Genomic DNA, 21377 nt, shown 5'->3' on the forward strand with positions numbered 1-21377 from the left:
TGAAATTCTTGGGGTACAAGACCCACAAGAATGACAAGTGAGAGGCTCTGTGTCTCTCTTGCTCTCCCCTCTGGACTTCTTCATCTCTTCCCATGCTCTTTCTGATGTTCAGTTCCTCTCCGTACTCAAGTCTTCCTCTCCTCTAGCCTCATGACTGCGCAATGATGCGTACTTGTTGCTTCCTTCCCTTTCATTTCTATTCTAGTTCTCGCATTTGCTAGCACTGATGAAGCCGGCTGGACACAAGGTGAATTCCTTCACACTCTGCTCCCATCTTGGAGATGTTGGCACCAAGGATCCTGGAGCGGGCAACGCCTGCAGTCACCTTCCAAAGTCTCTGGTGCAGAAGATGGATAGGAGCCATCCTGCTCCATGAGTACTGCACATAAGTACAAGCCCTTAGCAAGTTGGATTTTCCATTCAGTTAGGATAATTTTCTACATTCCAATTAGGAGGGGGGGGCAAACAGGAAAATCGTTAACAGAGCTCAGCAAGAACAAGTCAGTTATAGCAAAAACCATGAGCCCTTCCCTTTCCATGCACATCCTCCTCCTCCCTCATGGACCTGCATGCATCTTCCCGGGGACTGGGGCTCAGCAAGACCTTCTCCAGTGGGCAGTGCTTTCCCAGTCTTCCCAACTGCGGTGCTGACAGAACTGAAGGTTAATGTCTTGCCTACTGCCGACTCCACAGAGCTCCTCTCCTACCAGAGCCCCTTCCAGCTCCATGGCAACATTTCATGATGCTGTCTGCAAAGGAGAAAGGAGAGCAGGAAATTACAATGCTGCTAACACGGGGTGTCCCGTATTGTCAGGCAGCTACACCATGCATTACACAACATACAAAGCAAGACAGGGGCTGCAGAGTTTCTCAGCACCTCCCTGCTCCCTTGCAATGAACCAGGGAAATACAAAAGGTGCTCGGGAGCACCTGCCTGGTGTCCTGTCTCTGGAGGTCTTCCTCTCCTGATTTTTGCAACACCGTGCAGCCTGTTGGGAGCAGGCAAGGAGCCTCCTGGGCAACGCTGGGGGAGGATGAGGAGCGGGGCTGTCCTCAGATGGAACACGGCGGCTGTACAGGGCCTCTTCTTCGGGTGTCATGCTGCTCTGCCTTCCCCCGCGTCTCCAAAAGCACAGCTTCGATTGCCGAGCAGAATCCTACCCTCAGCCTGCCTGCCACAAGGAACTTCTCTGAGCAACGGAGACTCGCAGCGAGACACGGATCCCCTGGGCCGAAGGCTGCACCCAGGGAACCTCACTGCACATTGGTCTGAAATCCCAGTCCCAGGAGCTCCCACCCGGAGCCCTCACTCAGCCGGGCCGGGCAAGCACCAGCCTGCGGCACGTCTCGGTGAAGCCATCAGCAGACACACGAGTGGAAAAGGCCCTGGGGTGCTGGTGGACACCGCGCTGAGCACGAGCTGCGAAGAAGACCCGCGGTGCCCTGGGCTGCCTGAGGCGGAGCGCTGCCGGGAGCTGCAGGGCGGTCCTGCCACTGGTGGGGCCGCCCCCGGGGTGCTGGGTCCGGTGCTGGGTCCCCAGCAGAAGGGAGCCGGGGACGCGCAGGAGGGACCGCAGCATCCTCCTAGGAGAGGCTCTGGGGGAGTTCATCGGTGAAATGACGACACGCCACGCCGACCTTCTACTGGCTGCCGGCGCTGTCCGTCGAGTGGAAGGCCCGCCCTCCTGCCCCTGTCCGGCCGGGGGATAGGCCGCCCTCCGCGCGGGGGGGGGAAGCCGCCTCGGGCGCCGCCATTTTCGGAGCCGCTGCCCGGCCAGGGGGCGGGGCCGCCGCGCCTGCGTCTGCGCGGGCCGGGCAGGGCGTCGCCGCGCGGGAGCGAGCGCCGCCGCGGGAGCGCGCCCGGCAGGAGGATGCGCGGGGGGCGAGGCGAGGCGAGGCGGGCGGCGCCGGCAGCCCCCTCCGCCGGCCGGCGGCAGGTAAGGGCAGCTCGGGGCACCCCCCGGGCCTCCCCCCGGCCCGGGGCCGCTTGGCGGCGAGGGGGGCGCGGCCCTGTCCGAGGGCGCTGGGCCGGGCGCGGCCGGGGCGGGCCCCGGTGGGTCTCGGCGGGACTTCCTCGGTGTGCGACGGTGCCCTGGGGTGAGGTGGGGGCCTGTCCGGTCCAGCCCCGTGAGGTGAGGGGAGGTGGGGGCCTGCCCGGTCCGGCCCCTTAGGAGGAGGTGAGGGAGGAGGCCCTACCCGGTCCGGTCCCGTGAGGTGAGGTGGAGGCTTGCACCGTCCAGTCCCGAGAGGGACCCACACACAAAGAGCAGCTGCCCGGGCCCCGCGCCCCCGCTCAGCGGGGAGCACCGTGGGCCACGCCAGAGGTGGCCCTGCCCCGAGCTCTGCAGCACAGCCGTAGCGTGAGGGCCGTTTTGGAGTCCACGGTTTTCCAGCCGCTGCTGCCTCTGGCACAGTCCTCGCCGTTGCCTTTGACCTCGGGCGGTACCTGCGGGAAGCCACGTGCCAGCAATGGGCCTTTGCCGTTGCACGTCCGGACCGGGAAGGGCAGAGCGCTGCGCTGGCCTTGACCTGAGGTGCGGTGGGAGTTGCTCGAGGCTTTGGACTCGTGGGTTATCGCACATCCCGCTTGCACTGAATTAAAAGCACGTTTGGTAAAGAAAGCATGTCGATCTTTGAGATCGACACATGAACCGCGTGCACGTCAACCTTTACATAGAGAGCTTCAGGTATATCCCAGAAGGCGGGATGAGCAGTTTGACAGGAAAAAGTGGCTTCGTGTATGAGGTGACCTCCAGCTTCTCAGGGTGAACCAGTGAAGTTTCCCCAGCTCTATTCCTGCAGAGATCTTGCTGGCTTCCAGAGTGATGCCCACAGTCTCTACCAGCATTTCGGTCCCCTCTGCCAGCGTCCTTGCAGAACTGACAGTTCTGGGGTAGCATCTGTTTTCACAGGAGGTCTCTGCAGTGCGTTAACATCACTGGTGCAAGACCCCTAATGCAAAGTAGTTTCTGTGTAGATTTTGTCAAAGATTGTCACACATCCTTAAGACCCACGAGGATGTCGCAACCAGTAACAACTTTATTACCTGTACAGCCCTTGTTACTTGTCTTTGCTTTCTTTGCAAACCCAACAACAATGACCAAATGGATGAAAACAGTGCCCCTGTTGCTGGTGTGCTTCTCCACCACGTGCCTCACCTTCCTTGGAACCAAAATGGGACTTTTTAGGATGAGTGTGATTTGCTTTCTCCTTCTGCAGAGCCAGTGTTACACTGACCAGTGTCTTTTTGGACGCAGGCTGTTATTCTTTTACTACCTCTGGCCATCTGTAATGGTCCACAACGGTTTCTGGGCACTGTAGTCCTTGACTGTAATGTTTAGTTTTTGAGGCTTCTGCCTTCTGAACTCCATACTGCTTCAACATGGAATTGAATTGGATCCTGTAGGAATCGTCAGGTTTTTCATCGCATTGGGTCACATAAATGCTTGTTGCTACGTATCCCAAAAGAGTCAAAACAGCTCCTTTCTGTGACTGTAGGATGGGACTTCAAACATAACATGAATGGAAATGTTTTGTGGTCATAAAAAGGAATTGCAGCTAGCAACAAGATTAAGCAGCTTTAAGTGCCTCTGTTTGAAAATTGAAGTTCGGGGTGATATTGCAGGCATTGATTATTTCATCTCTCTAAAAAGCAGATTGATTTGTGCAAGATACCTGTTTCAATCCGATTTTCACTTCCAGATAAAAGCCCTGCCTTTTGGTGTTTCTGTGGGAGGGTCCTCAGAAAAGCGTTCATTCCAGTGTTTGATCACCAGAGATACCAATGCATGAGGATTTTAGTTTCTGAAAGGTTGGTTTATAAAAGGCTTTTCATGATTCATGTAACTGGTTTGGTGAGGCTTGTTTGAAGGTTTGAGGCTCACTGGGTCCTAGAGTATATATACAGAAATTGCACCTAATTCTAAGCTGGTGTTTGTTGCCGTTTCAGGCGTTTCTTTCTCAGACCCGTTTCCACGCTCTGCTGAATCTGGTTTTCACTAGTTTTCAACTCAGCTACTTTTTGTGCTAGATGTGACTTTTGTGTATTTAGTGACCCTCAGTGGATTCCTTGAACTTGCCTAGTCTCCCTTGACTCCTAAATGGCTAACACCCACAGCATCCTGCGGCAAGGCGTTTCACAGCTTACCAAAGTTTGGTGCGAGGAACCACGTCCTTTAGATTGTTTTGATCCTCCTTTCTCTGAGCTCCATTTGATTTTTCTTGCATTGGGAGAAACAGCGAAAAATTGGTCTTTCTCCATCCTGAGCCACTCATGACTATTACCTTCTGTGACATCCTTCTCAGTCGCGTCTTTTCCAGACTGAGGAATCTTTGCTTGCTTAGGTCACACTTATGTAGAAGATGATGTATGCTTTTGATTACCTTTGTCTGCATCATTTCCAGTTCTGCTTTTTTTTTTTCCCCCCCGCTTAGAGGGGAAGCACTAGAAGTGCACATAGAGCGCCAGAGAAAGGTGCTCTGGGGACTTTTGCCGCGGCACAGTACTGTTCTTTTGGGGTCCCTGTTCAATCTTAGTAGACTCTTAATTACAGCTGCCTCTCTCCTCAGCTGTGCCCTCATTTTGATACAATGGGTTTTTTAGATTGCTTCCCCAGGGTGGCCTAGGCTGGAATGTCTCATCTACCAGCGCTTGAGTGTGTCTGCAGGGCGTGTGTGCAGGTACCAATATGTACCCCTTTTCAAAAGCTTTTGCTGAACCTCCCGTTACAGCTCTTTCAGCATTTACTCTCGTTCTGCCTGCACCACGTACGCTCTGTGACTTGCCCTGTGCAAGGACTGTGTTTTCGCTGCCTTTCAGCATCCACGTGCATCCCACTGTGACTGTCCTGACCAGGACTCCCCAGTTGGCGAAAGACCGGAGAGGGAATAAGAGGCAGCGGGTGGCTCTCGGGTGGGGGAGGAGAGGGCACAGCCCTCTGGTCAGTGCCACTTCTCTCTGCGGAGCCCGCTGGCTGCAGTATTTGGGGGATCTCAAGCCCTGCTGGGCCCTGTAGCTGTGCAAGCCGTGTCTTTGTACCCTGAGAGCCTGGCTGCCTCGCTAGAAGTCGTTGCTGGGGCGGGTTGGCCAATTGATTTGTTGTGGTACTAGCGGTGAGCTGGTGTCCGTCAGTTCTTGTACCATCAGCAGTTGGTCTGCATGGTAGTAAATCACTAGCTTTTGTGGTTTTGTGCCGATAGTGCTAGTAACACCGACGTTTTGGGAATAAGTGAGTTTAAGATGAATTCTACCTGACTGAGATTTTTAAGAGGCAGTTGGATGGGAAACAGAAAAAAGGAAAACTTAAAATGAGCAAGTGTTACAGAAATCTGCTTATCTGAATAGCAGGAGTCTCCTGCTGCGCATGTTAAGTGCTACAGTGTGCTCTTAACGGCATTTTCAAGGAATTCAACCCTTCCTAAACTTTTGTCGTGTTGTGTAATTTTGGCATTGTTGAGCATGTCTGTGCGATCTGGCGCAAGCAGGCACACACTCACCTTGTCTCTGTTCCACCTTGCTTAGTTTGTGTCTCTTCAAAAGAAGATGATGCTCTTTTTACTGCAAGCAGTTGTTTTTTCTTCCAGCCTGTAAACTGCCAAATATCTATGTGTGGGGACTTCAGCAGTTATACTTACTGTCCATCCAGCTACAAGACTTTATTTTTGTTTGTGTCATTTGTAGAAAACAAGCCTGAATACAAGCCATCCTTCCTGCCAGTAAATTACCCTTTTATGTAGAATAGTAAATATTTTCAAGATCCTTTTGATACCATCCTCATTTAAGTGTTCTGCTAAATGTCGGATAAAAAGGAGTTAATTAAAATTCAAATTAACTTTGTTCTTTTTTATAAAGACAGACCATGACATCGCACAGAACAAGCAAAAAACATACTGAATTAATTCAGTAAACATTTCATAAGGTGTTTTATCGCATCTGTAAATATTTGTTTGTGTTTTGCAAAATAAATATTCACAAGTGCTGCTGTTTCTGTTTCCTATTTTAGTGTCTATACCACAAAAATACCCAGAGATTCAGTCAGGGTTGCAGTTTTGATATGCTGGGCAGTGCAGGCACCCCCCCCCGGCTAACACAATGCGGATAGCATACAAAGCGTTTGCACCGTGGGTAGTTTGACCTGCATGCCGGTACTTCCCAGTGCTATGCCAGGAATTTACTTTCACACGTTGTAACTTAGCATGAGTATTTTAGGATGGGGAGATGCGTGACTCGTTCCGAAACAGATCGTGATTCTTGTTGCTTGTGGGGATTTTTTCCAAAGGTGTTGATCTGGTGTTGGTGCCAATTCTCTTTGCAACATGGTCTTTGCTTTTTCATAATAAGCTGCTAAAGAAAACTGAATTTGTCATGCTTATAAAATTAGGAAAACTTTTTCTTTCTAAAAAAAAAATCATTCAGAAAAGGTCAACAGTGGGTGTAGTAGATAAGAATTAAAAAAGGCACCGAACAAAAGCCAGATCGTAGGTTGCTGCAGTGGCACAGATTGAGGAGACTTCTGACATCTCTCCTCAAAGTTAGCGCTCAAGGGAAGCTAACGGCAGTTCAGCCAGTTGTGGCCAGCAGCAGTTCTAAAACAACTGGCAAGTAGGGATCCGAAGGGATTAATTTCCCAGGAAATACTTAAAAGCACAAAAGAAGTGTGACTTAACCAAATGTTTGAGTGTAGGGAATATAATAATTGTGTGCAAAATCCTGCATTCCTGGACATTAAATACCATGGGCAGAAGGAGATATTTTTAACTGGTCCCAAGTTAAGTAAAACTTTTAACTACCCACAGTGGATACAGAGGAGTGCCCTTTTCCTTCCTGAAAGCAGTTTTCTATGTATTTAAACACCGACAGACATTATGTCTCCTTGTAGCTTTCTCCTCCCCAGGCTAAATAATCCAGGCTTTCCCCACAGGACATATTTTTTAGATGCTCTCTGGAGCAGCTTAACTATTTGCCATAAAATTGTTAAGCTCCAAGTAGTTGTTTTCAGTTTGTGTATTTAATTTGGAAGAAAGATTTATGTGCCCAAAAGCTTGCCTGTTATTTCCAGCTATCTCAGTGGGTCCAATAAAAGATATTACCTCATCTCACAAACCTTTATCTCATTTAGAAACTTACGTCATCACAACTACAGCAGCGCTGCTTTTACTGCCGGTGCGATAGATTCTATGTCCTGTCCCCTTGACGCTCCCTGTCGCTCCCAGTTTATGGCTCGCCATCTCTGGTTTGTCCCGGCATGCTCCTGTGTGTTTCTGTACGTGCATGCTGAGTTTTGAAGCTGAGGAGATGCTCGTGATTTGTGAAGCTGCTTTCCTACCATTCTTCTGCAATAGGATTGTTTGACTTGCCCTTTAATGCTATTTCTCTACAGATTGCAAGTTTCTGGGGTTTTGTTTTTTTCATTACGATCTTTGAAAATTTGGAATGCCATATGAAGGATAGAAGCTAGCATTCAGACTAGATGCATTTGATGTCAAAATGTGCCTTTTGTTGATACTGACTTGTGACTTTTCACGTTTTAGGAACTGTGGATGGAACGGAAAGCTGAGGAGTTGAACGTTTTATCGAAGGCCTACGTGTAGACTGATGCTCGAATAAATGCAGAATGAAAATGCTTCCTGGAGTGGGTGTGTTTGGAACTGGCAGCACCGCCCGGGTACTGGTACCCTTGCTGAGAGCAGAAGGTTTCTCCATTGAAGCACTTTGGGGGAAGACCGAAGAGGAAGCCAAACAGCTGGCAGAGGAAATGAACATCTCCTTCTACACGAGCCGGACTGACGATGTCTTGCTGCACCAGGACGTAGATTTGGTTTGCATCAATATCCCTCCACCACTAACTCGGCAAATTGCTGTGAAGGCTCTAGGTACCTTTTTATCTTTGGAGTTGGACCAAAAATCCATAGCTTGTTGGCAGATTGAAATTTGAAGCTGTTATCCCAGCACGATTCTGGTTGCACCAATGTGCAAATGCAGTGCTAGAGGTTTTGTGTGGAATTGGTACCGCCATCTGTGAGAAAGGTTACCTAGAATTTTTTGAAAAATACTATTTATAATTGCTTAGGGCTTTGCAAACCTTGAACCAATTCGGCTAAAATATCCCATGTCTTCTTCAGACTGAACTTACGATGGGGAGGTTTTAATAAAAATGAGCTGTTTCAGAGATGATGATGAGAGGGAAAAATGTTTTTATGCCCATTTCAAAAAAGCAAACCAAAAACCCAACTTGCGTTGCTTAATTCGTTTCAAATCTTCCCATGTTCTGCAATAGGAAACTGAGATTTGCCTGGGGTGGAGAGGTTGTTCAGCTCTGCTTTCTGTTTTCCCCACAAATAAAACCAAGCTTGAAAGTATAAAAGCCTTTGAAAAAATGTTTGCATGTACTCAGTAGAATCTTGTGAGTTAGGACCTAAATTCTCTGCAGATGCTGCTTTCGGCCAGCGTGCTGTGACCCTGGCCACCACCTGGAGCTCTCTTTGGACACCCCTGTCCGTAGCAGGCTGGTATGGTCCTGGGCATGGATTTGCTGGAGGAATCCTTCCACCTGACGCAGGAGGGGAGATGCTGGGGGGCGGGAGATGTTGGGGACAGCAGGAGGAATCCAGCAAGATGGACTGGGTGAAGGTGTCTGGGAGAGGAGCGATGACACCCCAAACTGGTTGGGCAGGGAGGTGGGAGCCAACTGCCCGGGCATCCTGACAGTTCTTAATTCTCCAGCCTATGACTTTGTAGTGTTAATGTCCTCTCACATAGTATGACGTGGGTGTGAGTTTGCGTGTAATTCTGTAAATAACAAGTGTGATATTTTTACTGTGTTTACAGGAGATCCACATGGGTTAATTTTAGGACGGGTAATATCTCAAACCATGTGAGCCAGGGTGGTTTGTTGTTCTTAGCCTCTTTGCTCTACAGTAATTTGTTTTGGAAGTAAACAACTCCCCGCAGAAACATTTGCAATGCCACTTAGATATGCAGAGAGAGATTTCAGGCTTTTTTTTTTCTTTTTTACATTGTTAGAGTTGTGTGTTTACCTTGTTAGACTACTGTCCTTTGAATTTAAGGTATTCTGATTTTTGAATATTTGAACTGTAACTTAGAATTTATATCTTTAAATATGCTGAGTTCTTTTAAACACTTGTTAGGTAGTAAGTGTTTCACTAGTTCTCATGGCTTTTGATGGTCAAGTGGGCTAAAAGGAGGGGATTGAACCTTCTCTGGTGAATTATTAACTAAAATGAACTGAGATTCTTTCTTCAAAGGCTGGGAACCCCTAAGATGGCGTTATCCAGAGGAGGAAAGGGCGATAAAGCTGGTGCAGAAGTACAGAGGTGATATGTCTGCTTGACTGCAAGTATAGATAAGTAGAAAGTTGAAAAAGCTAGGGAAATCAATGGATGAGGTGCTATGCTGGACCTTGTTCTCACCAGCAAGGAGGGGCTGGTGGAGAATGTGAAGCTCAAGGGCAGCCATGGCTGCAGTCACCATGAAATGGTGGAGTTCAAGATCCGTAGGGCACCAAGGAGGGCGCACAGCAAGCTCACTACCCTGGACTTCAGGAGAGCAGACTTCGGCCTCTTCAGGGATCTGCTTGGTAGAGTGCCATGGGACAAAGCCCAGGAGGGAAGAGGGGCCCAAGAAAGCTGGTTAATATTCAGGGATTACCTCCGCCAAGCTCAGGATTGATGCATCGCAACAAAGAGGAAATCAGGCAAAAACGCCAGGAGGCCTGCATGGATGAACAAGGAGCTCCTGGACACATTCAAACACAAAAAGGAAGGTGGAAGAGGGTGGAAGCAAGGACAGGTAGCCTGGAAGGAATACAGAGAAATTGTCCGAGCGGCCAGGGATCAGGTTAGGAAAGCTAAAGCTCTGATAGAATTAAATCTGGCCAGAGGCATCAAGGGCAACAAGAAAAGCTTCTATAGGTACGTTGGGGATAAAAGGAAGACTAGGGAAAAAGTAGGCCCTCTCTGGAACGAAACGGGAAACCTGATTACCCGGGATACGGAGAAGGTGGAGGTACTCAATGATGGTTTTGCCTCGGTCTTCACCTTCAAGTGCTTGAGCCTCACCGCCCAAGTTGCAGAAGGCAAAGGCGGGGACTGGGAGCTGCCTGCTGTAGGAGAAGATCAGGTTCGAGACCATGTAAGGAACCTGAAGGTGCACAAGTCCATGGGACCCGATGAGATCCATCCACGGGTCCTGAGGGAACTAGCAGATGAAGTTGCTATCTATCATATTTGAGAAGTCATGACAGTCCGGTGAAGTTCCCGCTAACTGGAAAAGGGGAAACATAACCCCCATTTTTAAAAAGGGAAAAAAGGAAGAGCCAGGGAACTACAGGCCAGTCAGTCTCACCTCTGTGCCTGGGAAGATCATGGAACAGATCCTCCTGGAAGCTGTGCTAAGGCACATGGAGGACAGGGAGGTGATTCGAGACAGCCAGCATGGCTTCATCAAGGGCAAGTCCTGCCTGACCAACCTAGTGGCCTTCTATGATGAAGTGACTACATCAGTGGACAAGGGAAGGGCTACAGATGTCGTCTGTCTGGACCTCTGTAAGGCCTTTGGCATGGTCCCCAACAACATCCTTCTCTCTAAATTGGAGAGGTATGGATTTGATGGGTGGACTGTCCGGTGGATGAGGAATTGGTTGGATGGTCGCATCCAGAGGGTAGTGGTCAATGGCTCAATGTCCAGATGGAGATCGCTGACAAGTGGTGTCCCACAGGGGTCCGTATCGGGACCAGTACTGTTTCATATCTTCATCAGTGACATAGACAGTGGGATCGAGGGCACGCTTAGCAAGTTTGCAGATGACACCAAGCTGAGTGGTGCGGTCAACACGCCTGAAGGACAGGATGCCACCCAGAGGGACCTGGACAAGCTCGAGAAGTGGGCCCCTGTGAACCTCCTGAGGTTCAACAAGGCCAAGTGCAGGGTCCTGCACCTGGGTCGGGGCAACCCCTGGTATCAACACAGGCTGGGGGATGAAGGGATGGAGAGCAGCCCTGCCGAGAAGGACTTGGGGGTACTGGTGGATGAAAAGCTGGACATGAGCCGGCAATGTGCGCTCACAGCCCAGAAGACCAACCCTATCCTGGGCTGCATCACCAGCAGCGTGGCCAGCAGGTCGAGGGAGGGGATTCCGCCCCTCTGCTCTGCTCTGGTGAGACCCCCCCTGCAGTGCTGCGTCCAGCTCGGGGGTCCCCAGCACAGGACAGACATGGACCTGTGGGAGCGGGTCCAGAGGAGGCCATGAAAATTATCAGGGGGATGGAACATCTCTGCTATGAGGACAGGCTGAGAGAGTTGGGGTTGTTCAGCCTGGAGAAGAGAAGGCTCTGGGGAGACCTTATTGCGGCCTTTCAGTACTTAAAGGGGGCTTACAAGAAAGATGGGGACAGACTTTTTAGCAGGGCCTGTTGCGACAGGACAAGGGGGAATGGTTTTAAACTAAAGGAGGGAAGATTCAGACTAGGTATAAGGAAGAAATCTTTTACGATGAGGGTGGTGAGACACTGGCACAGGTTGCCCAGAGAGGTGGTAGATGCCCCATCCCTGGGAACATTCAAGGTCAGGTTGGACGCTCTGAGCAACCTGATCGAGTTGAAGATGTCCCTGCCCACGGCAGGGGGGTTGGACTAGATGGCCTTTAAAGGTCCCCTCCAACCCAAACTATTCTGTGATTCTAAGTAGTAAAGGGTGGTTTATTCTTCACTTCTATCTGTCTTGAACCGTTCTGATCTGCAAACTGATGCAGGCATCTCAGACCCAATATGATGCTGACCTTGTCCTTCAGCCTTCTAGGTTCGTCGCAATGGTATTTATAGACCCGCTACCAAGTATGTCGTGACATACTTTAAGCCAGTGTTGGATGGCTTGCTATGATTGAGTATTCCGAAGGAACACAAAATCAGGGTAGGGCCAAAGGTGGCAAGTACCTTTTCTCTGAAAGTTCAGATTGATGTGTTTATAACTGGAGAATTATTGGCCGTGAATTGTATATAATAGATTGGTGTTTACTGAGAGACTGAGCTTTAGGAAAGATCAGATGTGGTGCAGTGCTAATGGTCTTGTGTGTTTTGTTTTGTTGGGGTTGGTTTGTTTGTTTGTTTTTAAAGTGCTTACACTTTTATTACTTATTTGTATACTTTTTTATACTTACTTTTTTTAAATTTTTTTTTAAAAATGTGCTTACATTTTTATTTCTGGCAGAGAGAGGAGAGAGAGAGAGTTTTTCCAGGTGGTGCAATTTGCTTGCATAAGTTTCTTACGGACAGACATCCATAAACAAAGCTAGGTACAACTTTGGCGTGATGGGGACAAAGCAGTAACACTGGATTGAGTTCGTGAACCAGACAGAACAGATCAAAGCCCAGAGGATAATTCAAATTAAGACCAGTGTAATCTTATGGTTTATCTCCACAACAGGCAAAGCAAGAAGCTATCCTAAAATTTGTGCTTCTTTTGATCTCAGAGGAACTAAATTAATTTCATAAAATGTCTGTGTTGTGGTTCATGTCCCACAGTTAAAATGCATCCATCTTTGCATTAGGTGAGCACAGAGCGGAGTTACTGGCTGGAGTGGAATGTAAACCACGGGATGTCTGTGCGTGAGGTGAAGTTCAGGGAGGCAGAACATGAGAAGTCCTCAGAGTGAAATTTCTTCAGGATGCTAAAGATAATGCTGCTGCCTGTACTGAGCCCAGCCGTCAAACGGATGGTTTGTGGGCTGGCCACAGAGGAACCTTTTACTTGTCTCTCTTGGTTTCTACTGGTTGACTACATCTTTGCAACTGGTTTAAGACATCTTTGCAACATAGACCCCCTGATTTTATGGAGTCCCTACAAATTATAGCACGTATATGTTAATTATGGAGGAAAGAGTCAGAAAGGGCTCTACCACTGCTTTGTGTTGTGACAAATCCACATTTCCTGTTCTTGAAACAGGATGAACAAGCATGCTGTGAGTGCTCTTTGCATATTGTGCTTCCTGTCTCTGTAACAAGTAGCACGGAGGTCTCTTCAAACTGTAGGCAAACAAGAAATGAAATGAAGGAGTGTGTTTTGGAATGGGCGTTCATTCATTGGGAGGCTCCCAAAGCAACTATGTCTGAAACAGCCGGTTATTTGGGAAGTCTCCTCAGACACTCCCAACTTCTTCTGGTGGACAAAGCAGTGGCCTGGTGTGCTTCAGCCGTGGCCAGTTGTACATCTTCCTAGCTGCAACCTCAGGTATCTGACGTTATTCAGGGGAGTAAAGAACTGGGGCTTCCGTTCAGTGGACGTATTTACATAGGATAAATAGATTTAGTAGTTTGAGTCAACATGAGAACTCATGCAGAGAGGGGCAAGGCTGGGGACTTTAGCTGCTTATGGAACGTGTTGGATGGGCAGCTGTGGCTATGATCGCCAGGCAAAGAAACAACCAAAGAGGTGAAGTGGTAGCTGCCATGGTGAGAAGGCTGTCCCAGCCCTCTCCTCACGCTGCCTGGGCAGGCTGCGTGGCACGCGGCCGGTCCCCTCCTGGCTGCGCTGCAGGGACACCTCTGCGCACGGGTGCCCCTGCTTGTCCCACTGGGCACAGGACAGCAGGACCTCTTGCTGTCAGGAGCCCTGGTGGGCTGCCTCCTATTCCAGGTTAGTCAACAGGCCCCCCTGGGACGTGAAGGACCTCCTCGATGGAGCAGTGGGCCAGGTGTGGTCGCGGTGTCCTTCTGGTGGCCTGCCAGTATGCACCCGGCCTGAGGCAGGGAGGAGACCCCGGCTCACGTGCACGTTGATTGAGGAGAGAGCCGACTCTCTAAGGTTCGGGCTGCGCTTCTCCCGTCTTCTCATGAACGTTCCCCCTCCCAGGGCCCCACCAGGCTGCGGGGTCCCTTCCCCTTCCTCCTGCCCACGCTGGCACCCTCCCTACCAGGAGGAAGGAGTGGGCTGGGGGGTCATGGCAATGGCTGGGACCTGTTTCCATCCCCAGGACCTGTCACGGCTCTGGGTAGTGTCCACCAGGTAGCATGAGAAAGCAGCGAGTTTTCTGTGCTTGCATTTTATTAACTAGAACTGTAAAATACTTCACACATGGCGAGTTTTGGTTGTGGCATGGCTAAGCAGCTGCAGGAGAAGCCGAGGCCTCATTGCTGATGGACAGCGTGGATCTGACTAGAGACATAAGATTCCTTTAGGAGAAAATAGTCAAGTTTATTCTGCTGTCCAATAAATCTCGGCTCGCCTGTTGTTTTTTGATTGCTTCCATAGGATGTGAACACACTTTAAATCTGGTATTTCACTGAGTGAAGCCATGATTTGGCTATATTACATTAATGAGCGTTAAGAGACCTCTTTTTAAACGTTTAGTTTATTTACTAAATCAGGAATTGGTTTGAAATTTCTTGGAATCTAGCAGGTGCTTTTGCCCCTGAACACGGGAGTAGATGGTTTGTTTAAGGAATCCTGGCAATGGTGACCTTTTATTCTCTTTTTCCCTCCCCCTTACTAGAACAACCAGTTAAAAGCCATAAGTAAGAGTAGTTTCTCCTGTGTGCAGAGCTAGTAGTGACTGTTGTGAAGGGTGCTCCTGCCTGGAAATGCACTTGGGAGAGGTGGTTTCTTCTGCGCTGGGAGCAGAGTAGCAGTTTGTTCAAGGGTCAGATCTGATGGCTTGTCGGGCGCTTCGGCCGGGGGTGTGTAAGTCAGCCTGTGCCGCTGCTCTGCACGTGCGGCTGTACGGCCTCTCCTTACGCCCTCTCCAGCGCAGCGCTCAGCACTGCCTTTCTGGGGGATGTTGAAGCCTGAAGCCATTTGGGGTTAATTACAGTCACGAGCAGCGTAAGAGCTGGTAGAGAGCTACATACCTTCACGCTGCTTAGCCGGTTGCATTAGGTACGTCGTTTCACAATAACATTCACAATTATTCAGCAATAACGAACACAGCACTGAGAGCAAGAAGCGCTTCCTGAGGAACCATCATTGCAGCTCACAGAGCCCATGGGGGCTGGGAGCTGGTAACTGCAGGGTGGGCTGGCAGAGGAACGTCCCATCTTCCAGGGTGTGAAGCAGCACTGGCTGCCGTGAGGCAGGGCGGACAGCCTGTTTCCTGGATAAGGACAGAATGAAGTAAGTTCTAGGTGGCAAGATTGAGACTCTCTCTCTCTAGTGTCCTAGGAGGACTTCAGTGGAGTGATGATCTGCAGAAGCTGATGTGCTCCCTGCAGACAGGTTTCGCTCCGAGGTATGCACGGAGAAGATCCTGAGGCATGTTGTTAGGACAGCCTGTGATGAGCTTCATCGAAGGCAGCAGAGCTGTTGCTGTCCTCGCTCACTGCCTCTGAGGTGGGGAAACCCTACTCCACAGCCCCATCTCCTTCCTCCCAGGCATGCAACCCCTTCTGTGGGCCTAGACCCACCTGTGAACTGATTTAACATGCCTGCTTGGAAAGAGGAAGCTTCCTTTTCTAAACGGGGCTCAGTTGGTGAGCTGAACTGGCTCACAGAGGGCTCTGAGGAGCACCAGAGCTGTGTGGTGGCTCTTGTGTCTTCTAGCAGGTGAGGACCTCAACAGAAAACTTTGCAGCAGTGATTTAAGAAAACAATATGCTACAAAGTTCAGGTTATTAGTTATCAAAATACTAGTAACAAGACGAGGGTTGTAAGTTGTTCTGCCTCGGAAGACAGAAGGCATGGCCATTATGTTGGTAAGAGACCTCGTAGCCATCTCCGACTCAGCCCTTGTCCTTGCTGCACGGCCGTCTCTGTGAGCTTGGGGGCAGCTGGGGGGATGTCCCACTGAAGGCAACCGCAGGATTATCCCAGAGATGTTATGGCGTACCCAGGTCTCCGTCCTGGCGCTCCGGCAGCGCTCGGTGGGCTGTGCCGAGCTGTCAGTGCGCCGCGCTGCCTGCCATCCCAAAAAAAGGCATCAGTCAGTTTTAGCTCCTCAAGTGGCTCAGCCTACGCTGGCAAGAAGAGCACAGCGCTGACGCAAGGACGAGGGTGGGGGGGTGGGTGGCAGGACAAGGGCAGCCCGGGGTGATAAACCACCCGGTGTGAAACGGCTGTCCCTGGGCGGCAGGGGTGGTCTCTTTTGGCTCGGCGCTCTCCGCTTTCTGCAGGGACCCAGCCCCTCTTGTGTGGACGCTGTCAGGCTCCTTGGAGAGCCAACTCAGGGCAATAACCTGCTAGAAAAAGAGCGAAGAGGAGTGAGTATTTCCATGTCGGGTTTGTACCCCGAGCCGGCTCCTGTACCACCAAATACATGGTGGAGGGCAGTTGGGTTGTGCAAGGGGGAGAGCGGCAGCGGTGGAGCGCTGACTGCAGAGCTGTACCCCGTGCATACGCAGATCAGGAGTCGCTTTTATTTTCTGGGAACCTTGAGAACTGCAGTCTGCTTAGGATGCTGTGAAGATCCTTTTACTTTTCCTTTTTGCTTGTATTTTACTGTAACCTGGCTTGAGATAAGTGCTATTTAAACAAGAAGGCAGGTAAACCAGGTGCTGAAGCATCTCAGGATGCTTCAGCTAGCCCTGCAGAATATCAAACAGAGCGTTGTGCCTCGTCTCAGCAGCAGGATTGGGGGCGGGAGAGTCGGAAACGGTCCCTGAAATAGGGGGTTACCCATGGGCAGCCAGGGTGTCTCCAGGGAGTTTGACCTTTGTTCATTAAAGCTTCTGTTGACTCACATCTATTTAGGGGATTTCTTTGGAAGAGACAACTAAAAATTGAAGTCTTATCATTTTCTGACTGGATTTTGCTTGTGTCTGTTAGAAATACAGGTTCAGAGTTTTCTTTAGCTGTAGTTGTCCCCTGGCTGAGTTGGGCATGGTGATGTGTCCCAGGAGCTCACTGGCCCCTGGACGGTTCCTGAAAGGCTTCCTCAGCGCAGCCGGGAGGTGGAGCGCTGGGAGCAGGCGCTGCAGCGTGGGACCTGGCTTCCCCTCCCGCGGGAGAGACCGATGGAAGCACTTGTGCTGGTATCTTCTCACCGGGGAGTCGATTAAAAGCTGTCCTGAGCAGGGAGCGCAGTCTGCTCCTGGGCAAGGAGAAGCTTTCAGAGAGGTGCCTACCACCATGTGCGGCGATTCCTGCAATTCTTAGGCAGACACTGTGGTATGACGTGACTGACCTTCAGGGCTGACATCACCAGTTAACGTCTGGAGACTTCTGGGTATACCCCTGGTTGTTACATTGAAAAATGTTTAGATTAAGTATTTTATTAGAACAGATGTATAAGCCATGTCATGAGAAAAGGGTGAAGATGGGGGAGGAAGAGGGAATACCAGCAGAGCACCAAATGTAGGAATTTGGTTGAAGCTTGCACTGGGATGCTCTGTTGTATTACTTTATTTCTGCTTTAAAGTTTAAGAAAAATGAATTATTGACTGCCCACGTTGATTCAGGCTGAGCACAAGGTAAAGTGCATGAGTAGGAATGAAAATGCGTGGGGCAGCTTGCAAGTGCAGCTCTCATCTGTGTAACTCACACAGACCTTGGCAGTCTAATTGTACGAGTAGGCTGTACGTGCATCTGTTTTCCAATTAGCGATGCTTTTAAAACCAAAACATTATTTCTAATTCCTGTATTCTGTACACAGGCCACTAAGTATTTTGTATGTCCCATTTCTATTAATCTATTTAAAATAATAAATTCATAGCGATGGTGAAATACAAAGTGAAAATCAAATCTCCCCTTCCCTCACCTCTTCCCTGCAGGGTACATGACCTTTTTTTTCCTCTGGCTGTACAGGCATTCAAATAATTTTATAGCCACAACATGCAAATTGTGTCTTGTTTTGATGCCATGTGATGCCGTTTGGCCATTTATCTTTCATGATGTAAAAATCCTCTCTTTATTTGGAGCCTCTCTCTGTGAGAGTTTGTCAGCTCTGCAACCGGAGCATCTTGGAAGCAGCTTTGAGTCTTGCTGCACTTGGCATTCCTATTTTAGTTCCCAGACCTTTGCCTTTGAAATTGCAGCAGGAAAGCCTGACTCTTCAAAACACCATTTCTTGACCACCTTTGGGGCATCTGAGCATGTTTCGCTCGTGTGTGCTATTTTTTTTTTTTCTCATTTGTGCTGCAGGAATAGGGAAGAACGTGATCTGTGAGAAAGCTGCTACCTCTGTGGATGCCTTCAGGATGGTCACAGCTGCCAGGTATTACCCCAAGCTGATGAGCATCGTTGGGAATGTTCTCCGTTTCTTGCCTGCCTTTGTGAAGATGAAGCAGTTGATAGAAGAACACTACGTGGGCAACGTGATGATCTGTGACGTACGAGTTTACGGGGGAAGCCTGCTCAGCCACAAGTACAACTGGATCTGTGACGAGCTGATGGGAGGAGGTGGTCTGCATACAATGGGAACCTACATTATCGACCTCCTAACTCACCTCATCAGCAGGAGAGCAGAGAAGGTCCACGGTTTGCTCAAGACTTTTGTGAAGCAGAACACAGCTATAAGTGGGATCCGCCATGTCACTAGCGATGACTTCTGCTTTTTCCAGATGCTAATGAGCGAGGGTGTCTGTTGCACTGTGACTCTCAACTTCAACATGCCTGGATCGTTCATCCATGAAGTCATGATTGTTGGGTCTACCGGTCGCCTCATAGCTCGCGGGACGGACTTGTATGGGCAGAAAAACACCGCGCTCCAAGAAGAACTACTGTTTACAGACTCTCTGACTGTCAACAAGGGCCTTTTGGATAAGGGGTTTAAAGACATCCCGCTGCTTTACCTAAAAGGAATGGTGTACATGGTGCAAGCACTGCGGCAGTCTTTCCAAGACCAGGAAGACCGTCGGACATGGGATCATAAACCTGTCTCTATGGCAGCCTCTTTTGAAGATGGTCTGTACATGCAGAGTGTGGTAGAGGCCATCAAGAAATCCAGCAGGTCAGGGGAGTGGGAGGCTGTTGAGGTGATGACCGAGGAACCAGATGCCAATCAAAACCTCTGCGAGGCGCTTCAGAGAAATAACTTATGAACATTCCTGCTTTGGAAGATAGGACAATTAACACGTCTGGCTGTAATGTAAAAAAACTCTCCATTTTTAAGATATGTGGATTCTTATTTAATGACCTGAGTTCCTTGGTTTTTTAAACGTGTGAAATACATCATGTTCTGATAGAAACTGTTCTGATTTAAATTGGTTAAAGAGTTTTAAATGTTTCCATTTTTGCAAATGTTTAATTTTTGGTTTGGAGACTGGTAGGAAAACTTGAATTGCCCTTTGCACTTGCGGTAGCTGAAGTGAAGCATGGGATCTCTGCCATTGCATGGCTTGGAAATGGGACACAACCCCTGTTGCACAGGTTGCTTATTTTAACAGTTTTAACACGAGAGCACATAGAGTAAGATCAGGGAGTATCTGTTGTTCAGATGCCTTTTCCTTCTCTCTTGAAGACTCATTAAGTTTTACTCCTCCGTTTGTAAAATTTTATAAAAGAGTTTAGTGATGTTACAGGTTTCTAAACTCCTATAGGACAAGAAGTAGAAGGAACGGATTAAAGTTTCTAACATAAGGATCAGCCTTTTGGCTTCCTGCACGTGGCAAATGTTTTTCAAATTCATTTGAACTGGTATTTTATTTAAGTGACGCTATGAATTCTCTGTTGACGGTGTCTTGGCAGGAAAATCTGCAGGAAGTCTGTGATGATTTGTGCTATTCTTCCATATCTGTAGTCGTTACTCCTTCTGCTCAAGAGGCTGCCTGCATCTTGAGCTTTTTTCCATAAGGTCTGTGTCCATCGGTTGTGTTTACTGCCTGGCAGCACCGGTGCCGTGACTGCGGGGCCACGTTCTCATTTCTGTGACTGTTAATAAATGCCTCCCAGGGTCACAGGATTTCCACGGTGTCGTGGGTAATGAAGTCGTACAGCATTAACCTCCCGGGGACCTGAAGATGGAGGTAAGGCGGTATTTCCTACCTCTGGCAGCTTTCTTAACGTGCTGGCTGGGTAATTGTCACACTACACATCCTGAGTTGAGAGAATGGGGACTGAACTGTCATGGGGAAGTCTGCTCTTAATCTCAAACACTGGATATTAACCCTCTGGCCCTGCCCATCCTCACGCCCTCCTGCAGCTTGTGTCCGGTGGAGAGATCTGTTGGGTGCAAGTTCGTTCCATTTGAGAAACGTTTCTCTCTGAGGCAGGTATGCGGAAGGCATAGTCCAATTTTACGACATTTATTTTGTGTACTTGAAAGCTTTTTTTAACGTATTTCCCACTAAACTGTAACCCTGTGTATTTATGTATATTAACATGCAAACTGCTGTTTCATAAGCTGGTCCTTCCTGAAAAGTATCTCGTTTTCTACAGAAATAAAAAGTTGTGTTTGTTGAGGGCATTCTTTATGCAGCTGTGTGCTTGTGTTTGGTTTGGTCAAGCTGAAACCATCCTAATAAATGTGAACAGGAGACTTACAGCTGGGGCTCAGTAGCTGTTCAGTCCTTCCCTACTTCTGTGCTCTTTTGCTGCCAGCTGGGCAGCTTGGGTGTGGAAAAGGTAGGAGAGAGCTCTGTGCTAGCCTAGCAAGTGTCACCCATTTATCACCAAGGGAAAGTAGGTCCCACCAGAAGATGTATTTCCCACCTCTTTGCTGTTTCCCTCAGACTACAGCTGAGATCCTCTCGCCTGTCTTGGACTTATCATGTCAACTTTTGTGATTAACAGGATCTTTATTTTTCTGCCTGACTCATCGTAGAAATTGCTGGAAGACACCAACTAAGAAGCAAAATCCCCGTAGTACTGATGGGACCGCTTTCTTTGCTCAGTGTGTGAATCAGGTATTTACCTTTGGGTATTTATTTACTTTCAAAACATTAAAACTCTGATAGAAACAAGTCTACTGATACACTGTTTTAAAGGGTAGGGGTGTGGCTGCTCCTGTGCTCTGCACAATCTCATCTCTGCTGTGAGCTGGATGAAGAAAGCAAATGGTTGAAATTTATTCTCTGTTCCCAGCTACAGCAGGTGGAGCAGTGAAAGCTGCGTCTCTGCAAACCTTCCTTTACAGGTGGAGGGCTGGTGTCCCTTCCACAGCTCTGAGCACCTAATGTCTGTGATGTCTATGTGCTATGTAAAGCAGGTGAGATAACGTCTCCTGAGCTCGCCTGGAAGTTGCCACCTTCATTCAGACAGAAGAGCTCTGGCTTATTTCATGTCAGTTCTGGATCTGTTTTGAAGCTGCCCTCCTTGAACTGAGAACCTTCCTTTGTGCCTTCGTCAGTATGTTTGTACTGGGCAGAAAATCCTAAAGTACAACTCCTACAGGAGTAGAAGGAAGCACAAAGCATCTCCAGATAGACCCAAGTGATGCCAGCGGAGGAAGGAGGGTTGCCAAGACTCCTGGCTGAGCAGGAGACCTGACCGCAGAAGC

At 49.0% G+C, this 21377-nt stretch overlaps 1 protein-coding gene across 2 annotated transcripts; it reads left to right on the forward strand.

Annotated features, from left to right (window-relative positions):
- Positions 1-1837: 1837 nt before the first annotated feature.
- GFOD2 (Gfo/Idh/MocA-like oxidoreductase domain containing 2) lies at positions 1838-20352 on the forward strand. Of its 2 annotated transcripts, XM_075160781.1 has the most exons (4): positions 1838-1937; positions 3703-3811; positions 7531-7872; positions 18083-20352. In XM_075160781.1, exons 3-4 carry the CDS (start codon positions 7614-7616, stop codon positions 18979-18981), a joined length of 1158 nt encoding a protein of 385 aa, XP_075016882.1. In that variant the 5' UTR covers positions 1838-1937; positions 3703-3811; positions 7531-7613; the 3' UTR covers positions 18982-20352. The 2 variants fall into 2 exon arrangements, with proteins under 2 accessions (XP_075016882.1, XP_075016883.1); XM_075160782.1 differs by lacking the exon at positions 3703-3811.
- Positions 20353-21377: the final 1025 nt, after the last annotated feature.

The sequence above is a fragment of the Calonectris borealis genome, chromosome 12 (assembly GCF_964195595.1).
Source record: "Calonectris borealis chromosome 12, bCalBor7.hap1.2, whole genome shotgun sequence".
NCBI classification, from domain to species: Eukaryota; Metazoa; Chordata; class Aves; order Procellariiformes; family Procellariidae; genus Calonectris; species Calonectris borealis.